This window comes from Vulpes lagopus, chromosome 6 (assembly GCF_018345385.1).
Source record: "Vulpes lagopus strain Blue_001 chromosome 6, ASM1834538v1, whole genome shotgun sequence".
NCBI lineage: Eukaryota > Metazoa > Chordata > Mammalia > Carnivora > Canidae > Vulpes > Vulpes lagopus.
The window spans coordinates 3,250,110-3,277,166 of NC_054829.1; the positions used below are offsets into that span (position 1 = coordinate 3,250,110).

Consider the following 27,057-nt stretch of genomic DNA (forward strand, 5'->3'; position numbering starts at 1 on the left):
ACCTGGAGTCTAAGGCCTTAGAGGGTCTAAGTCCCTGAGATTGAATGGGGTGTGTGTGTGTGATTTTTCTAGAGAGTCTGCAGATGTGGGGCCTTGACCAGATCCCTTTGACCTACCCTCAAAGGCTGCTGTGAGTGTTCCTGCCCACTTCTTTTATGAATTCTCCTTGGCCTAGAGGGAGCTCCTGGCCACAGAGACTCTACCTGCCCCCCACCAGGGAACCTGACTGACTTGGGGGTACAAAGGCCACCCCTTGCTTCCAGGTGGGAACAACACTAGTGTAATTCATGCTCTAGGGCAGCTCATGAGACCAGGTGCAAGCTAGTCTCCAGCTGAGGCCATTTCTTACTGAGCTTCTGACCCCTGCCCTCGCTTTCCTTTCTCCCCTTCTTAGAGCGCTCCCTCCATAAATTGCTTGTTCAAGAACCCTCGTCTCAGCCTCAGTGCCCAGCAGTGACATGATTCACAGTTCACTGGTTCTCATCAGATTCTGAAAGTGGTTTATGATCTCGTAGTGGGTTGAATGGTGGTCCCACAAGAGATATGTCCACATGCGAATCCCTGCAACCTGCAAGTGTCACCCGATTTGGGAAAAGGGTCTTTGCAGATGTAATGAAGGACCTTGAGATGAGATCATCTTGGATTAGCCAGGTGGGCCCTAAATCCAATGGCAAGTGTCCTTAAAGAGACCTGTGGAGTAGAGAGACCCACAGAGAGGAGGTGGCCCTGTGAAGATAGAGGCAGACACTGCAGCAGGACTGGGTGGCCACCAGCCAAGAAATGCCTAGAGCCAGCAGAAGCTGGGAGAGGCCAGAAAGGATCCTCCCTTAGAGTCTGTGCAGGATTGAAGGTCCTGCCACACCTTGATGCCTGACTCTGGCCTCCAGAACCACGAGAGAATAAATGCCTTATTTTAAGCCCCCCTGGTTGTGATCATTTTTTCCGGCCACCACAGGACATTACCACCTCCAAAAGGTTAGGAATTCCTTATAGTCGTTAAGCTGAAGTCCTGCCACATGGAAATAGGATTGTGCCAGGGCCAGTTGCTCTCCTGCCCCCCACCTGCATCAGTGGAGTCTCCAGTTCCCCAGCCCCAGGCCCTCTTATCAGCAGCCTGATGGTGTATGGTGGCTGCTCTTCTGTCCACGACGGGGAGTGAAGGCACTGTGAAGGCCTGTTTTGTTTTCCTTAGGATTTCCAGCAAACCACAGCATGGTCTTCCTGACGGTATTTTTCGGGATTGTGTCATGTTCCAGGATTCATCTCTGATTACGCTCTTTCCTCTACATTTTGTCCATCCTCTCAAAAAATTAGCTCAACAGGGAGCTCGTGCTGGCACACTGGACTCCTCTGTTCCTTCCCTCTTTTTATCTTCATCATGATTATTCATGATTGTATAATCAGGATTTCTTTTTAAAGAAGCTCCTTACTTGATATTAGCTGACAGAACAAAAGGTTCTTGATTCAGTGGTGACTCTTTGCTACTCACTGAAAAGTCAAAAGCTAATGAAATACTTTGATCAAAATGAATTTTGATATCCATTCTATGAAAATAGCAAAAAAAAACTTCCAGGAGCGATTGAGTGGCTGTGTGGACCGATGCTTTCAGAGATCAAGAACCATCGATCAGGAGTCTGTTTCTGAAAAAGGAACTGGAGAAGCTGGATATGCTCACACTGTGCATGCAAAGATGGCATGCAAAGGACTCCTGCCAGGCTCCTGGCTCACAGGAGTGCCCCTTCTCCCCCTGGGCCCTCGCAACAGCTTTCTCATCGTCTCCCTGTGCCCAGCCCTGTGATCCTCAAATCCCAGCTCCACCAGCCTCCATGATCTACCTAGAGCACAGATTTCCACATGGCCTTCCCCACTCCCCACCGTCCCCTGCAGGATGGAGACCACGCTCCCCAGATGGGCTCTGCCCTCAGCATAGGCCGCCTTCCTGCACAGCGTGCTCCTGCCCCGCTGCTTCTCACCTTTGCACCTCTGCACGTGCAGCCCCCTGCCCTGGCATGCCCTTCCTCTGCCCTGACCAGATCTCCCTTACGACTCTGCTCGGGTGTCGTGGCCATCGGGAAGCCTTCCGGCCCACACCGAGCTCCCATAACACGAGGAGCCTATTTTTATCCTGGCACTTACCTCAGAGTATACAATTACCTATTCTTGTGTCTGTCTCCCCGGCCGTGAGCTCCCAGGACAGGAAGTGTATCTGGTATACCTTTGAGTCCCCAGACCTAGATCAGTGTGTGTCAAATGAAGGTTGAATGAAATCTCTTGCCGCCTAGAAGGAATATCAGGGGCTCGATCTCAGGACCCTGAGGTCATGCCTGGAGCCGAAATTCAAGAGTTGGATGCTTAACCAACTGAGCCACCCAGGCGCCCCTCCATTCTCTATCTTTCTTCCACCCTGTAAATGATTTTGGAGTGTTTGAAATACTTATGTTTATTTTTATCCAGAATAAAAAAAGAAATTAGTAATGTTTATAACTTAAAAATCTATTATTCAACTTTTTCATTATTTTTATACGCCCACTAAGTTCTAAAATTATTTGAGGCCCATTGTAATAGAAGAGAAAAATATCAAACCTTTAAATCTCCACTGGCAACAGACAACTGTCCTGGTGCCCAGGACCAGGTCACGTGGCCCCTGACGGCTAAGAGGTTGGGGAAGCAGGCACTGTGTCTGTCTGTCTGTCTGCCTGGTGGGAGCTGTTCAGGTAGAGGCTGCTGGAAATGACTGAGTAGACAACCAGGAGTGTCTGCCACTGAATGTTGTAAATAGCATTTAAGTCATTAATTAGGTTCCTTTCTCATTCAACCCAGGAGTCCTGCAAATAAAGTCACTAGCAAATAAAGTTACATCTCTTCAATCTGTAAGGCACTCTGAGCTCTTCCTAAGAAAGGAAAGTCATTTTTTTTTTTAGATCCTCCCCACGCCCACCCAACAGCAAACTCCTGGGAACGCTGGCGCGCCATTCAAAGCTTTGGTTGCCAGAAACAGGAACCCAACTCCCAGGAGCCTGAACAGAACAGGGGTCGCTGCCTCCCAGGGCTGAGCCACGGGAGGCACAGGGCAGAGCGTGGCCTCCCCGCCTGCATCTCGGAAGCTCCTCACCGGCCATCTCTCCTCTCCAACTCTCCCTGGTGGCTTCAGTATAACCTTGAATGTGAAAAAGAAAAGAAGCTCTTCCCCATCAATCCCAGTGAGAGAATGCCCGGGGAAGGGCTCCGATTGGTGCGATGCAGTCTGATCCCAAACCGGGCCCCACGGCCTCGGCCAGGCGCCCACCCGGAGGAGAGGGTGAGGTACCGACACGGGCCACTGCCAGTCCCAGGCTACGATGGGTACGAGCACACGCCCGCGAGCAAGGAGGAGGATGAGCACGGAGCCCACGGGCCGCCCCCCACACTGGCCAGCGGCCCGGTCCTCCAGGCCACCGCAGGAACTCGCAGCCTCTGCAGAGTGGGGGGCCCCACTCACGGAAGCTATTGCGCAAGCGAGACCACACCCCGCGACTCCAGGGCTGCTAACGTGGGGCTCTGTCCTCACAGCTCCCCGCCAGCGGCGATTCCTCAGGCTGTGTGAGGGCACCACGCCCCCAGGCCACGTGCAGCCAGGGGCCCGTCCACACCCCACGAACAGCTCTGTTGCCCGGTGCACCTCCGTCCTTTCCCCGAGGCATGTCCCGTGGCCTCTTGCTGGGCCAAGAGCCAGCCCTTGCCCAGAGCAGAGGCCATCCCTCCCTCCTGGTCCCAAGCTCAGCTCCATTTCCTAGAACCCAGGGGGCTTTTCATTCCTTTCGGGAAAACCCCACCTTGTTATACTTGATCCTGAGGCCAAAATGAACCACAGAGGGAGCTGAGCCATAGTGGGACTCCCATCTGGTGCCTAGGGACGTCCCTCGCCTCTGGCTTGTCCACGGGCACAATTTCCTTCGTAATGAGAAGCATCAGGCCCTCCTAAGAGGCTCTTCATAATGGTGCTACTTTGGAGACCAAACCAGAGGAAGCACATGCCCAATTCTAAATCCACCACCACTTCTTGAGCACTTACTATGCACAAGGCATTCTCCCCTACATCTAATTTAATCCCCACCAATTCTCGCAGGAAGGAGGTATAATTATTCCTGTCTGATGCGAGGAGGAGCTCTCACAAGGCAAGCGTGTGACAGAGCCTGAATGTGAACCAGGTTTCTGATTCGGGGGCCCCTCAACACAGAGTATAGAAGCTTGTGATCTCCGGGGGCGAAGTCATGAAAGCACTTCGCTCACCAAAGTCTACACATGCACCAGCTGTGTAACTAGTGCGGGCATCGTGCCCACCGCTGTGTGCAGATGCTCTGGGCATCATCGGCCATGGCCTCACGTGATCCCAAGAGCAAAGAGCCTGTTTTTCATACAACTCAGCCCCTAAAATCAAGTTAGCCCCCTGCCCACCCAGTCAGCGCTCAGAGAAGCGCCAACAGCCGTTCCTGGCTGGAGGAAATTGTGCGGCATGTGCCTACCACGAGGCAGTCTGTCCGGCCCCCGTGAGGTGCCTTCTTAAGGGACTTTCAAAGGGGATTGCCCAGAGCCACTAACTTTTGAACCCAACCAGAACCTTCCACCCTTCAGTGCAGTTTGCCTACATCATCAAAACAGAGCTCCGACGGAGCCTGGGAAAATAAGCAAGTTCTGGTTCTGGTTCTGGCCACTGGCCTTGTAGCCCAGCCCAACAGACAGTGCCCGACTGACAGCAGAAGTGCCACCTTCCTCAGTAGCCCGGGGGGATGGGGATGAGCCGAACAACATCCCTTAAGGCACCCAGCGCCTTTCACCCTGACTCTGCCCTTCAGACCCGTGCTTGGGTTCCCAAGTAGGAAGAGAACATACTATGTGTTTTAATCCACTTGACGGTAACTGGGAAAGTCTCCGGAAGCCAGGGTATGGCCCGAGGGGTCAGGCCCATGCTCATCCAGTGCCCCTGACAGGCCTGGCATGCAGCAGGTGCTCAGTATGCGTGTGCTAGATGTATTTCTGCCCAATGCAGGAGGGGTCCCTCCCACAAGGCTGCTCTCACCCCCCGCCCCCAGCCAGTGTTGTTTGTTCTGTTGCCAGCTGGCCTCTGGGGCACTTGGTGGCCACAATCCCAAGGCAGGCTTCCAGTTGTTTGGGGTTGAATACTCTTCTTACTAATACCTAGAGAAATCCTGGCACCTCCATCACTGAGATCTGCCTTAACCTTTACCAACAGAGTATTCCATGGCTTTCTTGTGCTTGTGTTGCCATCAAGGCTCTTGCTCATCTTTGCCCAAAGAAAGTCCTGACCGTTCCTTGGGTGTCAGACACGTGTGTCTGGATCCAGCACTTGTCTCCCTGCTGTCACCTCTTCTGGGTCTCTGTGCTCCACGTCCCTACGTCCTCAGGCTTCAGTTGAAGATGAGGCAGAGGGAGAGAGTTCTATGAGAAAGAACACAGATGGGAGGGTAGCCCCGGTGTCTCAGTGGTTTGGGCCCGCCTTCAACCCAGGGCCTGATTCTGGAGACCGGGGATCAAGTCCCACATTAGGCTCCCTGCATGGAGCCTGCTTCTCCCTCTGCCTGTGTCCCTGCCTCTCTCTATCTCTTTGTGTCTGTCATGAATAAATAAATAAAATCTTTAAAAAAAAAAAAAAAACAGGTGGGAGGAGGCACAGGAGGGGTTTTGGAAGAGTATTGGCATGAGGTGAGCAGGGAAGCAGAGGTAGGGCCCCAGGGAGGCTGTGCTGAAGACGTTGGACTTGATCCTAACGTCAAAATGAACCACAGAGGGAGTTGAGCCATAGTGGGACTCCCATTTGGTGCCTAGGGACGTCCCTCTGGCCTCTGGTGGGACACAGTGGGTGGGACACTCGTAGTCACCTCCACTGCTCTGGGGAATTAGAACGAGAGAGGGAGGTGCTGAAATACCAACTGGAGAGTTTTTGTGATTTGTGGGTGAGGACCCAGCAGGAGTGAGGTCTGGAGATCTTTGAAAGTGGTCACCGTAGAGAGGAGCTTCGCAGGTCAGGAAACGGACGCCCACAGAAGTTCATCTCCTCAAGGGCCCGTAGCCTGACAATGGAGCACGGTTGCAGACCTGTGCCCATAAAGACATGGAAAGATGGCTCTTCTCATTTTTAGCTTTAAAAATCTATAAATTTGGGATCCCCGGGTGGCTCAGCAGTTGAGCACCTGCCTTCGGCCCAGGATGTGATCCTGGACTCCTGGGATCAAGTCCTGCATCAGGCTCCCTGCATGGAGCCTGCTTCTCCCTCTGTCTGTGTCTCTGCCTCTCTCTCTCTCTCTCTCTGTGTCTCATGAGTAAATAAATAAAATCTTTTTTTAAAAATCTATAAATGAAATAATTATTTAAAAATCCCCCCTTATGGGCAGCCCAGGTGGCTCAGTGGTTTAGTGCCACCTTCAGTCCAGAGCCTGATCCTGGAGACCGGGGATTGAGTACCACATTGGGCTCCCTGCATGGAGCCTGCTTCTCCCTCTGCCTGTGTCTCTGCCTCTATGTGTGTGTGTGTCTCTCATGAATAAATAAATAAAATATTTTTTAAAAAGTCCCCCGTTGAGGGATGCCTGGGTGGCTCAGTGGTTGAGCGGCTGCCTTTGGCTCAGGGCTTGATCCTGGAGTCCTGAGATGGAGTCCCACTGCCTATTTCTCTGCTTCTCCCTCTGCCTATGTCTCTGCCCCTCTCTCTCTGTCTCACATGAATAAAAATAATAAAATATTGTTTTAAATAAATAAATAAAAATTTTTTAAAAATCCTCCCTTTAGGGACACCTGGGTGACTCAGCGGTTGAGCATCTGCCTTTGGCTCAGGGCATGATCCCCTGGTCCTGGGATCGAGTCCCACATCAGGCTCCCTGCCAGAAGCCTGCTTCTCCCTCCACCTGCATCTCTGGCGCTCTCTGTGTCTCTCATAAATAAATAAAATCTTTTTTAAAAAATCCTCCCTTTAAAAGGGAATTGTTGGTGAGCCTCCCAACTTTTGTCCTTTTCAAGGAAGGGTGGCAGTGATGAGGGGAGCCTGGTTCCCAGTGAGTTCCTCCAGGAGTCAGATCTATCAAGGAAATACACATTGATGGGATGCCTGGGTGGCTCAGTGGTTGAGTGCCTCCTGCGACCCAGGGCATGATCCTGGAGACCCGGGATCAAGTCCCACATTGGGCTTCCCACATGGAGCCTGCTTCTCCCTCTGCCTCTCTCTCTCTCTCATGAATAAATACATAAAATTAAAAAAAAGAATGTCCATAGCAGCACTGTTTATAGTAGCAAAGTTTGGAAACAACCCAGATGTTTACCAACAGAACAGATACACAAATCATAGTATTGTTGTATAGTAGAATATCATGCAGCAGGAAAAAGGAGTAAACTACCGTTATAAAAATCAGTATGAATACATTTTCACAAACATAGTGTTGTTGAGGGAAAAAAAAACGTTGCTGAACACATATGATAACCATTTATTTATTTAAATTCAAACACATCCATCATTTAAGGACACATGTATGTATATGGTAAAACAGTTCAGCACTATCGATAATGTTGTATATCTGAAGCAGGGTGGCCAATACTCGGCTGCTAACATTATCATCATTCTTTTTTTTTAATTTTAATTTTTATTTTTTTAAAGATTTTATTTATTTATTCATAGAGACACACAGAGAAAGAGGCAGAGACGCAGGCAGAGGGAGAACAGACCACATGCAGGGAGCCCGACATGGGACTCGATCCCAGGTCTCCAGGATCATGTCCTGGGCTAAAGGCAGCGCTATACCACTGAGCCACCCAGGCTGCCCATTATCATTTATAGTTGATCCATGTGATAGATCTGAATCCTGGGAGAGCTGGGAGCTTGGCTCCCCTCACTGCTACCACTCTTCCTCGAAAAGAACAAAAATTGGGAGGCTCACCAACAATTCTCTTTTAAAGCGGGAATTTTGTCTTTAAAGGTTTTATTTGGGGGATCCCTGGGTGGTGCAGCGGTTTGGCACCTGCCTTTGGCTCAGGGCGCGATCCTGGAGACCCAGGATCGAATCCCACGTCGGGCTCCCGGTGCATGGAGCCTGCTTCTCCCTCTGCCTGTGTCTCTGCCTCTCTCTCTCTCTCTCTGTGACTATCATAAATAAATAATAAATAAATAAATAAATAAATAAATAATAAAGGTTTTATTTGGGCAGCTCGGGTGGCTCAGTGGTTTAGCACCGCCTTCAGCCCAGGGCGTGATCCTGGGGTCCCGGGATCGAGTCCCACATCAGGCTTCCTACATGGAGCCTGCTTCTCCCTCTGCCTGTCTGTGTCTCTGCCTCTCTCTCTCTCTCTCTCTCTCTCTGTCTCCCATGAATAAATAAATAAAATATTTTTAAAAATAAAATAAATAAAGATTTTATTTATTTGAGAGCAAGAGTGTGTGAGAGAGAGCATGAGCTGAGAGAGAGGCAGACTCCCTGCTGAGCAGGTCTTGATCCCAGGCCCCCGGGATCATGGCCTGAGGTGAAAGCAGACACTTAACTGGCTGAGCCACCCAAGTGCCCCTAAAGGGGGAATTTTAATTATATATGTAATTATTTCATTCATAGATTTTTATTTTTTTCCCCTTCTTAAGGTTTTTTAATTTATTCATTTGAGAGAGAGAGAGAGTGAATGAGAGCATGTGCAGCTGGGAGGGGCAGAGGCAGAGGGAGAGCCAGACTCCCACGGAGCCAGGAATCTGATCCCCAATCTGGGATCTATCCCAGACCCTGGGATTATGACCTGTGAGCCCAAGGCAGATGCTTTGCTGACTGAACCACCCAGGCGCCCCTCATTTATAGAATTTTTTTTAACCTTAGATCCAGTTATTTTTCTTTTTTTTTTAAGATTTTATTTATTTATTCATGAGAGACACACAGAGAAAGAGAGAGAGAGGCAGAGACACAGGCAGAAGGAGAAGCAGGCTCCATACAGGGAGCCCGACACGGGACTCGATCTGGGGACCCCAGGATCAGTACCTGGGCTGAAGGCGGTGCTAAACCGCTGAGCCACTCCGGGCTGCCCCTATAGATTTTTTTTTTTTAAAGTTAAAAATTAGAAGAGATCCTACTAATGACAGGAACACCAGTGAGGTACAGGCAGGGGGATCCACAGCTGGGTGGTGGGCACTGAAGTAAACGTGGTCCCTGGCTTCTCACCCATAAGAATAGCTTATAGGCACCCTGCTGGCTTAGCTGATAGAGCATGAGACTCTTGATCTCAGGGTAATGAGTTTGAGTCCCATGTTGGACAGAGAGCTTATATTAAAAAAAAAAAAAGAGCCCACATAAAGCATATTATTCTTCACCAGCTTCTTCATACACTTGTTCAGTTTAATTCACTGGTTGTGGGCGGCCCTGGTGGCGCAGTGGTTTAGTGCCACTTGCAGCCCGGGGTGTGATCCTTGGAGACCTGGGATCGAGTCCCACGTTGGGTTCCCTGCATGAAGCCTGCTTCTCCCTCTGCCTGTGTCTCTGCCTCTGTGTGTGTGTGTGTGTGTGTGTGTGTGTGTCTCCTGAATAAATAAATCAAATTTAAAAAAAATAATTCACTGGTTATTTTCTTGGGATATCAGGATTGAATGTTGAGTGAAATGTAGTGTCGGGTGGGTTTATTTCCTGTTCATTCATTCTTTTGTTCTTTTTCTTTTTTCTCCTTTCTTTCTTTCTTTCTTTCTTTCTTTCTTTTTCTTTCTTTCTTTCTTTCTTTCTTTCTTTCTTTCTTTCTTTCTTTCTTTCTTTCTTTCTTTCTTTCTTTCTTTCTTTCTTTCTTTCTTTCTTTCTTTTTCTTTCTTCCATAATCTCTATGCCTAGCAGGGGACTCGAACTCACAACCCTGAGATCAAGGCCAGCCAGGCGCCCCCATCCTGAATTTCAAAGCAGAATGCAAAGTTGCTAAAAGGCCTCTGGATTTATAGGCAGCATGTCGTCTGCTGCCGTAGTGCTGCTCAGAGTAATTGTGAAGTGGCTTACAAATTGTTCTTATACAGCCATTAGCAGCTTCAACTCTGAACTTTCCATTATGATTTGCCACAACATATTCATTGGGACGCAATTAAGTAAAACATTTACACGCTTGTCTGCCCTGACCTCGGAGAAGGTACGAGGGTCTGCAGTGTGTGCAAGTTTCCAGTAACCCACTGGGTGTTCAGATCTATTTTTTTAATTTTTATTTATTTATGATAGTCACAGAGAGAGAGAGAGAGAGAGAGAGAGAGAGGCAGAGACACAGGCAGAGGGAGAAGCAGGCTCCATGCAGGGAGCCCAATGTGGGACTTGATCCCCGGCCTCCAAACCGCTGAGCCTCCCGGGCTGCCCAGAAGTGGGCTTTTTGCAGGCAGGTGAAAGGGATGGGCCAAGGTGTGAAGGAGCAGGATGCTGGGGGGCAGGGGGGACACTTCACTGCAGTTTGAAGGTGAGGGGACAAGCAGCAGGACCAGCTTTTGGAGGGCCTGGTAAGCCAGGTCAGGACCTGGCAACGACAACCCCCTTCGTGGCAAGGTGGCCAGACCAAGGTGCTCACGGCCTGGTCAGCTGGCCACATGGACAGAATCCTGACACGCAGATGACCCCGGCCTTGGTGCAGACAGAAAGGAGCTGTTGCCAGGGACCGCACACCTGCTCACTCCCCACCCCCAATTTCAGTGTTGGACCCAACCCCACCCTACCTGGGGTGTCAGGATCAGCAGCCCGTCTGGACCTGTCAGGGCCGGCTGGGCATTATCCCACCGGCTGAACAAGAGGCTGCATCCAGGCGGGTGTCAGACGGAAGGGCTTTGCCCTTGTGACAGCCGGGCCCAAGAAGGGGGCTGGGAGGATGGGGCCACTCCACCAGCCTAGGCCACCACCCTGATCGCCCAAGGGAGATCCTAGGGAGGGTGAGGAGAGGAGCAGGGAAGGCTAGACACACTAACGCTCCATGTTGGGATCCAGATGATCCGAATTTCCATTTTTTTTTAACCTTCCTGCCTTTCCTCTTGTGTGAGGTTTTAATAGTGAAATACATTTTTTTTAAATTTCAAAAAATTGCCTCTTGTTTTCTTCCAGACAGTTTCCTCCCTGGTCACTGAAAGGCTGGAAGCTCTGCCATGAGCTTTTCAGGGTGACACATTAATGATGGCCCTCTAGACTGGATCTCACATAATTCTCTCTTTCCCAATTCTCCGGTTCATGAGAAATAAACATGAAATCCCTGAACGTCAACGCGATCCTATTAGAGACCTCAAGCAACCCATCCGCGGGCCAGTAGGTGGCGCCGAAGGTCAGGCCCTGCCTTTGGACCCAAGGGCTCTAACCTGGGGCCTTCACACACGTGCTCACAGCCTGCCCTACCCAGAGGGCCGCCTGCCTGTCTTGAGTCAAGGGGAGTGAGGGGTGGCAGGGGGAGGGGGGCAGTGAGGAGGTGAAAAACACAAAGTTTAACTTTAATTCAGCCCCACGGGAAGGGGAGGAGGCTCGTAGAGTGAATTTGGCCTGAGGGAGGGGATTTCTCGGCTGAGCTTGGTGGACACCTGTCACCTGGAGAAGGGTCCTCCTGCGGGAGGACTGCTCTGAGGTTCCAGGCACGTTCGGGGAACAACTGAATGCGGACAGAGAAGGGTCTGGGAAGGATGACCAGGGCCAGGCCACGAAGTCCCTGCGTTGCGGCAATCCTCTTTGTTCCGCGAAGGAATGAAGCATGCCCTGAAGATGTTCCGTCTGAGGGTGATCGTTTCATTGAGGAGCATCATTCCCGCCGCCTGTGGAGGCTGAGGGAATGGAGGAGGGAGGCTGGAGCAGAACCAGAGCTCAATGCAGCAGCGTAGTCGCCCCCCCGCCCCCCCGCTGCTGTCACCCTTTCCTGTTCTCCCTCCCCCTGCATCTGCTTCCCTGCTGTACCTTCACCTCCCCGCCACCTGGTCAGGGCTGACAGTGGCGCCTCCCCCTGCAGACAGTCCGGGAGGGGGCGTGAGGGATGGGGCGGGGGGAGTCGGCAGCCAGCGTTCCAGGCCGGAGAGCCCCGAGGACAGCTGCGGAGATGGGGGACGCGGGTCTCGGGCAGGGACCTGAGCTGGGCGCGGGGTCCCAGGTCTTGAATCCCCGGGGCCCTGGGCACTCCTGCAGTGGGAGGCGGCAGACGAGAACAGGAACGCAAGGCAGGTAAAGCCGGCAAGAACCAGCTGAAGGTGGCCAGGGCAGGGGGCTGAGGGGCTGGGCAGGGTGGGACCCTGAGCACGGAGAGGAAGGGCATTTTAAAGGAAAAATCCACCAGGCTTTGCAGCATTCAGAATGTGGGGGCCGACGGATGAGTCAAAGATGACTCACACGGTTTGAAGGTGAATCAAGGGAAAGTGACGGGGCTTCCAGGAAGAAGCTGGAGCCCACGCCCAGGGCTGCTGTTCTTTGGGGCCTGAAGAACCAGTCTGGAGTGTCCCACGTGTCATTTGCATGTTTATAGCCCGCCCCTCCCCCACTGGAAAGAAAGGTGCTACCTGAGACCGTCCTGCTGTAAGCGCCTGCCCCCCCCCCCCCCCCCGCAGGCCAGGAGAGGCAGCCCAGGGCTTCTGCGAGAGGAGATGGGGAGCCTAGGAGGGACAGGGAGGGGTCACACTGCACCCCTGTCCTCCAGCTTCTCAGCTGTCCGTAGACTGGGCCTGCATCCTGGGGCAGTCCTGTGCCTGCCCAGCAGACCCAGCTCCCTCCTTCCCATCGACCCTTCCCGCTCCTTTCTACTCGCCCCCAGGGTCCTATCGCTGGGTGCCCATCCACTTGGATGCCCCGCAGACAGCTCAGCCCAACAGGGTGACACTGAACAGGTCACCTGCTGCGATGGCCAGGGCCCCGCAGTCCCCAAGGTGACTGCAGCGTCCTCCCCCTCCAGCCCCCCACAGGGTCCCCCACGCAGGATCCCATGGGATCCTTCCCCTCACCCGGACTGTCAGCTTGCTCTCCTAGGTCTCTTGCGAGGCGGCCCCTTCTCTCTGGGGGTGCAAGCCTACTCGGCTCTCCCTGGGCCTGGCCTCCATGCACACCAGTCAGAGTGGGACAGAGTCTGAATGGGGGCTCTGGGGACAGCCTCCAATGCTCCTTTGACACTCGGGCCACATTTCTAGTCCCCTGATGCAGGACATGGCAGGATGTGGCACCCACCTCCTGCTTCTGCTCCAGTGGCCACCCTGCCCCTTGCAGGCGGTGTCCCCCATCCCGCCTATCGCTTTTCTGGCCTCCTTTTCCTTTCCTGCCTGGCCTTCTCCCCGTCACCCCCTACGACTCCACGTATTCCTTCTAGATTTCACTTTTGCAGACACAGTTCCTGGTCCAAATGCCCTTGCCCACCTCCCCCCACCAGCAGCTAAGACAGCTCTCCTCCATTCTCAGAGCCCTGCCAGCACTCATCAGTTTACAAATCCATGTGTCTGTGCAGCGTCTGCTTCACATCTTGTCTCCACCACGCAGCATGCGGTGACCTAATTTTGCACCCACCGCACCCCAGGGCCTGGACATGGGCTTTCAGTCCACAGGCATTAACTGGATGGCGCTCACTGAAAACACCCATTCTCCTGTCGACACGGCCACACTCTGCTGACAACAGGACGGTAAGGGAGTGTTTGTGGTGCCTCCTTCTGGTGACAGCATGTGCAAGTTGACAGGGAAGTCACGAACCTATCCGGGCCTCCAGGAATGGGTTAAAACTTGCCAGGAGAGGAACAGTTTTGGTACCAAAGTGCCCCCAGTGTTATAGTCGGTCAGTGGGAAATGGTTTGCTGTGTGGGAATCCATTTCAGGGCCAACTGCTAAGTGACCAAGTCACCCCACTCCGCCACGATGCTGGCCACGTCACCCCACCTCCCCTCGCTCAGTCTATCCCTTCCTTCACTTACTTCGGGACCCTGCCCTCAGCCCTCCCCTTCCCGCTCAAATGTGATCCTGAACCCAGCAGTTGGGCACAAGTGCAGGACCGCATCATGGTGACCTGGTGACTGTCAGCGCGGGTCACCCTATCTCCCTGTTTTCCATTAAGAGAACAGTACATCCATCCTCTGAGCACTCACCGCCTGCCAGGTGCTGCGGGCTTCCCGGGATCAGCTTACTGTGATCATCACTGTTGTAGAGATGAGAGGACCAAAGCACAGAGAGGTTGAGCAGTTTGCTCGAAGTCACACAGCTGTTCAGTGGCAGGGACAGGCTCCCGGTCCAGCTGCAGACCTGTGCTTTAACCAACACCATCCTCTTCCAGGTTAGCTGTGTCTCTTTCCAAAATATGAACCACTGAATTTTCCTATATGATTATAACTCAATTCTGAACATTTCTCCTAGCTCTTTGCTAAACACTAATTCTTAGAAAACACCTTTATGAGGTATAATTGACATGCAACAAACTGCACGTGTTTAAAGTACAATTTGATATGTGTTGACACACGCATACACCTGTGAAACTGTGACTGCAAACAAGACGGTGAGCAGATTCATCAGCCGGAGCTTCCTCGTTGCCCCGCTGTCCTCCTCCCCAGCTCCTGCCCCCCACCCACGTCCCCCAGCCACAAATCTGTTTTCCCACTAACGGTTAGCTTGCATTTTCTAAAATTATGTCAATGACTGGCATCCTTTCTTCACCATAATAATTTTGTATACAAAATATTTACCAGTATATACAGTATAATCTGGGCCATAAAACAAGTTTCAATAAATTTGAAAGGATTCAAATCGTGCAGAATATGTTCTTGGACCACAATGAAATGAAATATTAGAAATCGGTAGCAGGGACCCCTGGGTGGCTCAGTCGTTGAGCCTCTGTCTTCGGCTCAGGGCATGATCCTGGGGTCCCTGGAGTCCCACATTGGGCTCCCTGCATGTAGCCTGCTTCTCCCTCTGCCTGTGTCTCTGCCTCTCTCATGAGTACATAAATGAAATCTAAAAAGAAATAAAAGAAATCAGTAGCAACAGGCACCTGGGTGGCTCAGCTGGTTAAGCATCTGACTTCAGCTCAGGTTATGATCTCCAGGTCCTGGGATCGAGCCCCATATCATGCTCCCTGCTCATGGGGAGTCTGCTTCTCCCTCTGCCCCTCTTCCTGCTCCACTTATGCTCACATTCTCTCTCAAATAAATAAAATTTTAAAAAAAGAAAGAAATCAGTAACTAAAAGATTTCTGGAAAACCTCCAGATATTTGGAAACTAACACATTCATAAATAATCCACAAGTCAAATTGGAAATCAAAAGGGAAATCGAAACTTATTTATTTACTTTCATAAACATGCAGTTTCTATGTGCCAGGTCCTGTCCTGGGTCATTTCCAAAAACAGACTTGGTTCATTTAAGCCTCATAACCGTACAAGAAAAACAATCTTCTCCTGCTCCTGCTACAAATGCAGACACACAGTAAGTGACCTGCCCAGGCCACATGCGTAGGCAGTAGCAGACCTGAGATCTGGATCCAGTCTGTGCCTTGTGTCCCAGCTTAATGGAGAGACACTGAAGGTGATTGCTTTGGGACCAGCTCAACAAATATTTAGGAGCTAATCTGCAGGACTTGGGCATGTAAGAGAAACACAGTGGAGGGAGCAGGAGGAGATTGATAAGAAAGGAGGTGAAGGGCACAGAAGGGCAGGGCTTGGAGGGCTCCTTGAAGTAGGAGAGCATATACCATGCTGGGGGGTGGGGCCCCACAGTCTTGTATAAACCTATTTATTATTACTTTTAAATATTTTATTTGTTTATTTATTTTTAATTTTTTTTTAATTTATTTATGATAGTCACAGAGAGAGAGAGAGAGGCAGAGACACAGGCAGAGGGAGAAGCAGGCTCCATGCACCAGGAGCCTGACATGGGTTTCGATCCCGGGTCTCCAGGATCACGCCCTGGGCCAAAGGCAGGTGCCAAACCGCTGCGCCACCCAGGGATCCCTATTTATTTATTTATTCATGAGAAACTCAGAGAGAGAGGCAGAGACACAGGCAGAGGGAGAAGCAGGCTTTATGCAGGGCCCAATGAGGGACTGGATCCCAGGACCCCGGGATCACGCCCTGATTCCAAGGCAGAGGCTCAACCACTGAGCCACCCAGGTGCCCCTGAACCTATTTATACAAGGGGATTCGCCCTGGTAGGAGGCCAGTCGAGGTGGGAAGGGACCCTAGGGGGCTGAACGTCCACTGGGATATTAATTAAAAGAAAAAGAAAGGGAATGGTGTCCAGGCCAAAGGAACAGCATGTGCACAGCCCTGTGGGGCTAGTTCGCAGAGTGAAGTTTAAAAAGATGACAAGGTGGGGCACCTGGGCGGCTCAGCGGGTGAGCATCTGCCCTCAGCTCAGGGCCTGATCTCAGGGTCCTGGGATCAAGTACCGCATCAGGCTCCCTGCATGGAGCCTGCTTCTCCCTCTGCCTGTGTCTCTGCCTCTGTGTCTCTTGTGAATAAATGATTTTTTTACAATAAATAAGTAAAAAAAAGATGACAGGGAGCACAGAGGGAGCAGAGACAAATAGGAGGGTGGGGGCTCTGCGGGGGGCCGTAAGCCTGGGTAAGGCGGTGATCTTTCTTTGGGAATGCTGGGTGTCCGCGAGGGCTTGGGGAGGTTGTGGAAGAGAGCATTGCCCGGATGGCATCTGTGTTCTCGAAGCCCACCCTGGCTACAGGGCAGAGACGGGCGCAGTCAGGGGGCTACGGAGGTGTAGGTGAGCCGCTGGTGGTGGTGGCAGCGGCTGTGGGGGAAGGAAGTGGAGCATGAAGGGGGAAAAGAAGCAGATGGCTTCAAGAGGTATTTGGGAGGCCGAAATGGCAAGGCTCCTGCCAGATCCCCCGTGGGGATGCTTGGGGGTTCTAGAGGGTTCTAGAAGGTGGTGGTGTCATCACCTGATAGCCAGTCCTGGAAGAAGAGCAGGTAAGTGGGGCAGCGAGCTCAGTGTCCAGGTGTGGCACTAGGCTCCTCTGTGCACCATCTGCACCAAGACATCATCCCAGGAGCTCCAGAGAAAGGCTCAAAAGGGGGCAAGTGTGCAGGGACCGCGGCCGAGGAGGAGCAGCTGGCAGGCAGGGGGACCGCAGCGGGTGGGGGGGGGGCGGCGAGGCACAGGCCTCAGGGAAGGCGCGGTGCTTACCCTGGAATGTAGTCACCGGTCAGGGGGGTGGGGCGGGGGCAGGCCGAGAAGGTTCTTGTAGTTAGCAACTAAGGCGGGCGGGAGAGCGCGGGAGGCCCGGAGGCCGCGGCGGGAGGGGCCGTTAGAACGGGGCCAGCGGGGAAGGGAGCTTTCCGGGGCGGCCCTGGGGCAAGTTTGTGGGGCGCAGGCTGGGGAAGGCTCTGGAAGCGGAGAGGTTCACAGCTGGGGCTCTGAACGGCCCACCTACAAGAAATCCTAAACTTCCAGGGTCAGGACAAAAGTGGGGTGGAAAGGAAGAGGCGGGGCAGGGGCGCGGCTGGCGGGCGCGGGGTGCAGGTGCACGCCCCACGCTCCCCCTCCTCCCCACCCCGCCTCCAGCCCAGGTTGCAGGGAAAACCCGTCCGGCGAGGGCTGCCGGGTGCAGCTTGGGGCAGAAACGCAGCTACCAGGTGCCTCAGCAAACGCACAACGCCCGCCTCCCCTGCCCACGTGGCTGGAAGTTTCCGTCCTGTTTTCCGATGTGATGCTCGTTGGGAAGCCCTGCGTCGATTTCACGGTCCTAATGGGTCCCCAAGCCCCAGTTTGAAAACCCTGTTCCTGGAAATGCTGGGTTTCCCCGGAGAGGAGGGGTGAAGGAGGGTTCAGACAGGTTTGTTTACAACGTAAGGAGCCTCCAGATTGTTGGGGGGTGGGTGGGTAGTGGAGGCTGGAGTGTTGGGAGGAGCTGGAGGAGGATCAATGGTGGGAGGAGCTAGCGACAAAGGAGCCCAAGGCAGGGCGAGGTTTATGGGAACACGCGGAGCTCCAGGCCGGGGGTGGGAGTGGGGTCCTCAAACATGAAGCCATGTGGTGTCTAAGGGCCCCTCTGCTCCGAGATTCTCAGGTCTCTCATCTACCATTGTTCTTTAGAAACTGGCTTTTGGAGAGTTAATCCCCCAAAAGGTGAGCTAGATGCTTCACATGGAGGCCCCAAATTGTGTAAAAGGGGCACTAAAGAAGATGGACTTTACAAAATCGCGGCAGGTGTGCTGTGTGAGCACGCAGTTCAGTGATCCTGGAACTCCAGGCTAGTGTGAAGGACAGGGTTTTAGGGCAACCCAAAGGCAAGTAGGGCGATAGGAGGGCGCTGAGATGAGCGCTGGGTGTGGCTACATGTGTGATGAATCACGCAGTCTCCTAAACACAGGCGCACAGCAGGTAGAAATCCCCAAAGGATGGAGCGCAGCTTCGGAGAATTTGGGGGTCTGTGCGGCCACTTCAGAACTTTCCCTTGCCCAGGGTGCACCCTAAGAGAAGGACCAGCCCCCAAATCCAAGCAGCGGCCTGCAGGTCTGGAGATTCCTCGGCCAAGGGGGGAGGCAGGGATGCCCCTCGTCCCGCCCTCAGGACCGGCCCCCTGGAGGTCCCTGGGGCTCCCCTGGTCCAAACATCCCCCCGCGGTCCGGGGCTCCCTCCAGGCCAAGGCAGAAACCAGGGACTGCGCACAGGCCGGCCTCCACCCCACACGCGGCCAGGGGCTGGCGTCTCCGCACCCCTGGAGCAGGCCGCGAGCCGGGGCCTCCGCATCACGAGGCTCTGGCAGGCTCCTGTTGCCCCACTTCCAGGGCCCTGAACCCAGAATCGCTGCCCCGGCCAGAGAGATGGAGCGTCCTACACCTGAGCCCCCAGTCGCAGCACCGAGCCTCTGATCGCCGCCCGGGCGTTCAGATGCGGGGCGACCCCGCTCCGCCCCTCGAGCCCCTGGATCCGCCCTCCCAGCCAGCACCTGGCCCAGGTGCAAACCCCGACTGTGACCCCTGGATCCGCCCTCCCAGCCCCGCACCTGGCCCGGGTGCAGACCCCGACTGTGCCCTGGATCCGCCCTCCCATCCCCGCACCTGCCCCGGGGCCCCGGGTGCAGACCCCGACTGTGCCCCTAGATCCGCCCTCCCCGGGGCAGACCCCGACTGTGCCCCTGGATCCGCCCTCCCAGCCCCGCACCTGCCCCGGGGCCCCGAGTGCAGACCCCGACTGTGCCCCTGGATCCGCCCTCCCAGCCCCGCCCCTGCCCCGGGGCCCCGGGTGCAGACCCCGACTGTGCCCCTAGATCCGCCCTCCCCGGGTGCAGACCCCGACTGTGCCCCTGGATCCGCCCTCCCCGGGGCAGACCCCGACTGTGCCCCTGGATCCGCCCTCCCAGCCCCGCACCTGCCCCGGGGCCCCGGGTGCAGACCCCGACTGTGCCCCTGGATCCGCCCTCCCAGCCCCGCCCCTGCCCCGGGGCCCCGGGTGCAGACCCCGACTGTGCCCCTAGATCCGCCCTCCCCGGGTGCAGACCCCGACTGTGCCCCTGGATCCGCCCTCCCCGGGGCAGCCCCCGACTGTGCTGGGGCGGCCGTGCGCGCGGGGCCCCGAAGCGTGCACACTAGTGGGGACACGGCCTGGGAGCACCGCGCTCCCGCGGCGGAAGCAGCGAGGGCGGGCCTGGGAGGCGCCAGTGCGCCCGCGCGCCTCGCTGGCGGCGCAGGGCCGGGGTGGGGGCAGGGCCCCGGCGCGAGCCGCGCGGCAGACGGCGGCCCCGGAAGGCGCGAGACCTTCGCGAGAGTTCCGGGCTGCGCAGGCGCACTGAGGCCGGCGCGGGGGCGCGCGGGGCGGTGTCGGGGGTGGGGCGCTCGGCGCGAGCCCGCGCGCGGCCGGCAGAGGGGCGGGGCCGCGGCAGGGCGCAGGCGCAGGCGCGCGGCCGCGGCGGCGGTTGGGGAGGGTTCTTCCGGAAGGTTCGGGAGGCTTCTGGAAAAGGCGCCGCGCGCCGGGCGGGCCCGCGTCTATATAAGGGAAGCGCGGGGGCGGCGCGCCAGTTGCTTCTGCGTCCTGGTGCTGCGTCGTCGCGGAGCCTGTGTGGTCCTGTAGCCGAGGTGAGGGGGCGGTCCGGGGGGGGCCAGGGGGGCGCCGGGGGTCGGGGGCCGCGGGGTCGGGGGCCCGGCGCGGGGTGGGCCTCCTGGAGCCTCCGGGCCCCGCGGGGCGGCGCGGCCGAGCGCTCGGCGGGGGAGGCCTCGGGCCTACTGCGGCCCCGGCCCCGACCCCGACCCCCGCGGGCGGGACCCCGGGCGACCGGGCCGCAGCTCCGGGGGCGCCGGGGGCGGGGGCGCTGGGCGGGGGGTCCCCGCGGGCCTGCGGCGGCCGGCGACAGCGAGCGCACGGCCCTCGTTGTCGCAGCTGGAAATGAGGTCATCCTTTGTCGGGGGCCCCCGGCTCGGGCCCGGCGGGGGCGGGGGGGACGGGGGCGCCTAACCGGCCTCGCGGCCCTTGTAGATGCCGGAGGAAACCCAGACCCAGGATCAGCCCATGGAGGAGGAGGAGGTGGAGACGTTCGCCTTCCAGGCGGAGATCGCCCAGTTGATGTCCCTCATCATCAACACGTTCTACTCGAACAAGGAGATCTTCCTCCGGGAGCTGATTTCCAACTCGTCGGACGTAAGTGGGGCTGCCGGGGAGCGGGGGTCGCGGCCTGCGGCGGAGCCCTCCCCTCCTCCCCTCCCCCCTCCTCCCTTCCCCCCCACCCCTCCTCGGGAGCGCCCGACTCAGCCGCTTGCTGCTTGCTTAATAGGCTTTGGACAAAATCAGATACGAGAGCTTGACCGATCCCAGTAAGCTGGATTCTGGGAAGGAGCTGCACATTAACCTCATTCCGAACAAGCAAGATCGAACCCTTACCATCGTGGACACCGGCATTGGCATGACCAAGGCCGACCTGATCAATAACCTGGGTACCATCGCCAAGTCGGGCACCAAGGCGTTCATGGAGGCTTTGCAGGCTGGCGCAGATATTTCCATGATTGGCCAGTTTGGCGTCGGGTTTTATTCTGCCTACCTGGTGGCTGAGAAAGTGACGGTGATCACCAAGCATAACGACGACGAGCAGTATGCCTGGGAGTCTTCGGCTGGAGGGTCGTTCACGGTTAGGACGGATACAGGTGTGCATCCGAACGGCTTCCTGGGTCACTCGGTCGTGGGGGCGGAGGGGAGGGGGCTGGAGATGCTGTGGGATTGGCAAAAACGTGTTTGCTCCGTCCTGTCCTGGAGTGAGCTGGGTGGTGGCACGTAGCACGTGACTGTAGCAAGGAGCCTCTGGTTTCTGCAGTCAGGTCAGGTCGTGAACTGCTCTGGTATCTACATCGGTATAACTAAACCCCACGTGGTAAAGTTGCTCTGAAATTGTTGCATGTGGTGTGGAGAGCGGGATTGTGGAGCTTGTTGGTTTTTTTTTTTTTTTCTTTTTAATTCCAGATTAAATTTGTTCAGATTGAAATTGAGTCCATTTACCTTTACAGGTGAACCTATGGGTCGTGGAACAAAGGTTATCCTGCATCTGAAGGAAGACCAGACTGAGTATCTGGAGGAGAGGAGGATAAAGGAGATTGTGAAGAAACATTCTCAGTTCATTGGCTACCCCATTACTCTCTTTGTGAGTGTCCACATGGGGTGTAGTAGAGTCTGAAACTAGTGAATTAAAATTATTACTTATTAGATCTATGGATGAAAGATTCAAACTTGGCATTGACTTGATTAGTGAGAAATATTCTGTCAATGTACACAGGGTGGTTTAGAGACATTAAATTTTGGATGATAAATACTTGTTACTTCAGTATTTCAGGCTTTGGTGTAAGTGCCCACACTGCATTCAGAGCGTGTTGTTCAGCTCCAGGATGCAGAGGTGATGTGATTTTTGCGTTTTCTTTTGAAGGTGGAGAAGGAACGCGATAAAGAAGTCAGTGACGATGAGGCTGAAGAAAAGGAGGAGAAAGAGGAAGAAAAAGAAAAGGAAGAGAAAGAGTCTGATGACAAACCTGAAATAGAAGATGTTGGTTCGGATGAGGAGGAGGAGGAAAAGAAGGATGGAGACAAGAAGAAAAAGAAGAAGATCAAGGAGAAGTACATTGACCAGGAAGAGCTGAACAAAACCAAGCCTATTTGGACCAGGAACCCTGACGACATCACCAACGAAGAATATGGGGAATTTTATAAGAGCTTGACCAATGACTGGGAAGATCACTTGGCAGTGAAGGTGAGCACCCAGTGCTTTAGACCTAGTCTACCCTCGGGGTCGCCTGAGGTGGTTGGGGTGCGGGTGCTGCTAAAGGCTTGGTCATCCCAGCCCCTGAAAGTGCTGGAAGTTCTGGGACAGAGCCTGTGGGTGGTCAGGCAAGGTAGCCCTCAGGGATGGTTGGTTGCAGTGTCCCTTGATGACCTCCTGTGTATATTTTTACAGCATTTTTCAGTTGAAGGACAGCTGGAGTTCAGAGCCCTTCTCTTTGTGCCAAGACGTGCTCCCTTTGACCTATTCGAGAACAGAAAGAAAAAGAACAATATTAAGCTGTACGTTCGCAGAGTTTTCATTATGGATAACTGTGAGGAGCTGATCCCTGAGTATCTGAGTAAGTGTGGCTAGATGGGAGGCTCTGTCCCGCCCTGTGGTCAATCTCTTCTAGACTTGAGTTTCAAGCATTTGGGGCATGGGATCGTCTTTGGGTTTTTTTGTTTTGCTTTTATATATTTGTAGGTTTCGTTTTTAGGATGACTTTGTGTTTTTTTCAGATTTCATTAGAGGTGTGGTGGACTCTGAAGATCTTCCTCTAAATATTTCCCGTGAGATGTTGCAGCAAAGCAAAATTTTGAAAGTTATCAGAAAAAATTTGGTCAAAAAGTGCTTGGAACTTTTCACCGAACTGGCTGAAGACAAAGAGAACTACAAAAAGTTTTACGAGCAGTTCTCGAAAAACATCAAGGTAGGTGTAAACACATTTGATCCTTAGGAGTGGTTGTCCTTGTGTTTTGTCAAGTTTTAAGTGATTTTTTTTTTCAATGCAGAGAAAATTCAAAGCTAATGTTCTCTTTTAGCTGGGAATACATGAAGATTCTCAAAATCGGAAGAAGCTGTCAGAGCTGTTAAGATACTACACATCGGCTTCTGGTGATGAGATGGTTTCTCTCAAGGATTATTGCACTAGAATGAAGGAAAACCAGAAACACATCTATTACATCACAGGTAAGAACAGGTGTACAATTAGCTTGTTCTCACAACTTCCTAGGAGGTAAGTGTGTGTACACGTGCCTTTATGCGTCAGCCTGTAGGGACTAGCCTAGGCAGGACCATGTGGGCTGGGCTCCCTTGTGTGGTTAGGTCTGGCTAGACCAAGTACAAGTCTAAAGGAAATGAAACTATTTCCTATTAAAGTTCTGTAACTTTGTACCTACACCTCAGGTGAGACCAAGGACCAGGTAGCAAACTCTGCCTTTGTGGAGCGTCTTCGGAAGCATGGCCTGGAAGTGATCTATATGATCGAACCCATCGATGAGTACTGTGTCCAACAGCTTAAGGAATTTGAGGGGAAGACATTGGTGTCAGTCACCAAAGAGGGTTTGGAACTTCCAGAAGACGAAGAAGAGAAGAAGAAACAGGAGGAGAAAAAAACAAAGTTTGAAAACCTGTGCAAGATCATGAAGGACATCTTGGAGAAAAAAGTAGAAAAGGTGTGTGAGAACAGTGCTTCAGTGTGCCTGGGTCTCCTGCTGGTGGGCTGTTCTGTGGAGTGCCCGTGGGGGTTTCCCAAGCTTCTCCATAGGTTTTTCTTAATTTCTATACAAATAGAAAATTAGGTTTTTCTACTTTGAGAAAACTCACGAGTTTTGTTAGGACTTGGGAAGAGTTAGGATGTGGAGGAAGAAAGTTCTAGGTACTTAAGTTTGTAGGTGGTGTTTCTTGATTCGTGAATACAGTACTTGGAGTCCTTAGGTTTCATTTTATTTTTTTTATTTTTTTTATTTTTTTTATTTTTTATTTATTTAATGATAGTCACAGAGAGAGAGAGAGAGTCAGAGACACAGGCGGAGGGAGAAGCAGGCTCCATGCACCGGGAGCCCGATGTGGGATTCGATCCCGGGTCTCCAGGATCGCGCCCTGGGCCAAAGGCAGGCGCCAAACCGCTGCGCCACCCAGGGATCCCCCTTAGGTTTCATTTTAATAAAGCGGATAGAGGTACTGAAAAATGAAAAGTTAGGACAGCAGAATCTTCCCAGGTCCATTTCTCACCTCATGCTTTGGTTACAGGTGGTCGTGTCAAACCGATTGGTGACCTCCCCGTGCTGCATTGTCACAAGCACATATGGCTGGACGGCAAATATGGAGAGAATCATGAAGGCCCAAGCCTTAAGAGACAACTCCACCATGGGTTACATGGCAGCAAAGAAGCACCTGGAGATAAACCCTGACCACTCCATCATCGAGACCTTACGGCAGAAGGCAGAGGCCGACAAGAACGACAAGTCTGTGAAAGATCTGGTCATCCTGCTCTATGAAACCGCTCTCCTGTCCTCCGGCTTCAGTCTGGAAGATCCCCAGACACATGCTAACAGGATCTACAGGATGATCAAGCTTGGGCTCGGTAAGCTTCCCATGTTACAGTGGTGTGTGACTTTTGGCTCCTGCAACAATACTGGGGGGTGTCAGACCCGGTTTGGGTGACCTCTTAAAGTTTTCTTCTAAGGACGTTATAGGGCTTTTTGATCAGAAAGGCTAAAAAACGAAAGTGGTTTTCACCCCCAGGGAATTGCTCACCCTTTGAAGTTAGGTATAGACCTGCTGTTAGGCTCATTAATTAGCTGGCTTCGAGAAATCCAATGAGAGGGCTTTGTGTCCAAACAGGTATCGACGAAGATGACCCCACAGCGGACGATAGCAGTGCTGCGGTGAGTGAGGAGATGCCGCCCCTCGAAGGTGATGACGACACGTCACGCATGGAAGAAGTCGATTAAGTGCTGCCCTGAGAATTACTTGTATATGTATTCAATACTTTATCTTCATTCCCTCTGATAATATATTTTCAAGGATGTTTTTCTTTATTTTTGTTAACATTTTAAGAATCTGTAAGGCATGACAATATAGCTACTTAAGGGGAAGATAAGATTTCTTTCTGTTTGAGCGTGATACTGTGACGTGTAGGAACTAAAGCTCGGCTAGTTTTTCTTTCCTAGTCCCATGCTGGCTTATTTTAACCGGACAAGGTAACATATGTTGTAAGGTGTACGTAACCTAATGTTAGCCGTGTGGTCTCGTGTGGATTCCGTAGTAAGACCAAGTGTTTTTGTCACTGAGGTGTTCTGAGCTGTACCTTGATGTGTAAAAGAAGAAATACTGGTTAAAACAACTTTCACCTTCTAGGATCTACTTTTTAAATCTTCTGTCCCTTGTAGTTCTCAACTGCATGTACCAGGCCTCTAGAAACTAGTAGTGAAACTGAACCAACTGGATGGGAGTAGCCACGGATAGGGCTTGTTTTCCAAAGAGCGTTGTTTAGAGTAGCTAAATTCTAAGCCTCCTTAGGCATGTTGTAAAGCTGTTCAAGAAGTAACTCCACAAGTTTTGTGAGTGGAAATGTGTAGTGCTCAAGTCACATTCTGCTTTAAGAGGTTGTAACAAATACAAACAAATTAAAAAAAGTTCTGTGAAAATGTTTTGTTTGGGGGGGGGGGGAGGTGGGCATTCTAGATGACAGGGCAGCCGCAGGATGTAAAAACTTTAGTGTTGGCATGTGTTAGGGATGAGGGAGGTGGCGGACGTTGACGCCCTGAAGTCTTAGCGACCTTGCGGTGTGCGCTCCAGTGACAGCCGCGGGGTGGTGAGCATCCTGGGGAGCGTCCCACAACGTGCATCCTCTGTGTCCTGTGTTCCAGTTCCTCACGGATAATTATTTTCTTCTTAGGGTTTTCATGTCCAAGCTGCTTTTTTTGTAGTATTTGTAAAACCTGCTTTATGTCCTAAATATAGTTCCTTAATACCTCAGCCTCCTGAATATCTGAGTTCTTTGCCAAATCTCCTTACTGCCTCCCACCTGAAATCCTTACTCCCTGGTTCTTTACTGAGTCTCAGGTGAGCTCTGTGGAGGGGTGGCTGAGACTCCTGTGAGCAGCAGGTGCTGAGGTGGGGGAGCTTGAGCTCAGGTGTGTGGGGTTTTTTTTGTTTTTTTTTTTTTAAGATTTTATTTATTCATGAAAGATGCTAGACACAGGGAGAAGCAGGCTCTGTGCAGGGAGCCTGACATGGGACTCGATCTGGAACTCCAGGATCAGGCCCTGGGCTGACAGCAGGTGCCAAACCACTGAGCCTCCCAGGCTGCCCCTTGAGCTCAGGTTTTAAAAACCAGCTTGGGGCAGGGGCAGCAATGGCCAATCCGAAAATAGCATGTTCCTGGAAAGTGGGTGGTGGTAGCAGGTCTGACTTGGAGGCTAAGGTCCCATATAAGCCATGACCGTGTTAACCTGGGGGAGCGGGCTGGGAGAGACTTGGGAGCCTTGTGTCCTGGGGGGCGAGGCTGGTTCCCTGGCGCTCTGCAGGCCCTGCGTGCCTGGTGAGTGGTAATCCGTTAATCAGTAAAGCCCTCTCAGAGGTGCCCTCCTCAGCCACGCAGGAATTGCTTCCGTTTCAGGGATCGTGTTTGAGTCCAGGTTCACTTCCAAAGCCCAGTCTTTCTACCGTTATTAGTGAGACACGCTACCACCCAAGAGGAAGTGTGAGGTTTACCAGAAAACGAATGCCAAGAAGGGCAAAGGGGAAGTTTGTTCCATGTTCCCGGAGTCCAGTGAGAATGCTGAAGGTTGCTGTAGACCCGCGAGGGAATCCACAGAGGCCCCGTGCGAGTGACCTCCCCACTGAGTCCGAGCACCTGAAGCGGATCAACATGTACCAACCGTGCATCTGGAGCCATCACCCAGGTAGCCTGCTTGGAACCTGGGCCAAGAGATGGACGCTAGACACCGTAGGGGGGGAGTGGAGCCAGCTGACGCGAGACCATGGTAGCCTCAACTCTTGCTTCACCCCTCCCGAAACTGGTGGGGTCCCCCTGAGGAGGGCAGACCAGAGGAGTGAAGGCTCCCAGCTACGGGCCCTCCGTGGAGAGGCGACCAGCAAGGCATCTGCAGAGCTGCAGTGAGAA

The 27,057-nt window shown here is 53.2% G+C and overlaps 1 protein-coding gene across 1 annotated transcript; it reads left to right on the plus strand.

Annotated features, from left to right (window-relative positions):
* The first annotated feature begins 19,826 nt into the window (after positions 1-19,826).
* HSP90AA1 (heat shock protein 90 alpha family class A member 1) lies at positions 19,827-25,907 on the plus strand. The gene is made up of 11 exons (XM_041759426.1): positions 19,827-19,983; positions 20,381-20,542; positions 20,676-21,042; positions 21,400-21,533; positions 21,813-22,133; positions 22,338-22,503; positions 22,664-22,854; positions 22,967-23,114; positions 23,331-23,599; positions 24,177-24,510; positions 24,771-25,907. Exons 2-11 carry the CDS (start codon positions 20,381-20,383, stop codon positions 24,878-24,880), a joined length of 2,202 nt encoding a protein of 733 aa, XP_041615360.1. The 5' UTR covers positions 19,827-19,983; the 3' UTR covers positions 24,881-25,907.
* Positions 25,908-27,057: the final 1,150 nt, after the last annotated feature.

Excerpts from the sequence above, each read along its gene's own strand:
- HSP90AA1 (XM_041759426.1), top strand. The coding sequence starts at position 20,381 with ATGCCGGAGGAAACCCAGACCCAGGATCAGCCCATGGAGGAGGAGGAG. Across the intron at positions 21,534-21,812 it reads GCTACCCCATTACTCTCTTT|GTGGAGAAGGAACGCGATAA; the intron begins GTGAGTGTCCAC and ends TTTCTTTTGAAG. Across the intron at positions 24,511-24,770 it reads GATGATCAAGCTTGGGCTCG|GTATCGACGAAGATGACCCC; the intron begins GTAAGCTTCCCA and ends GTGTCCAAACAG.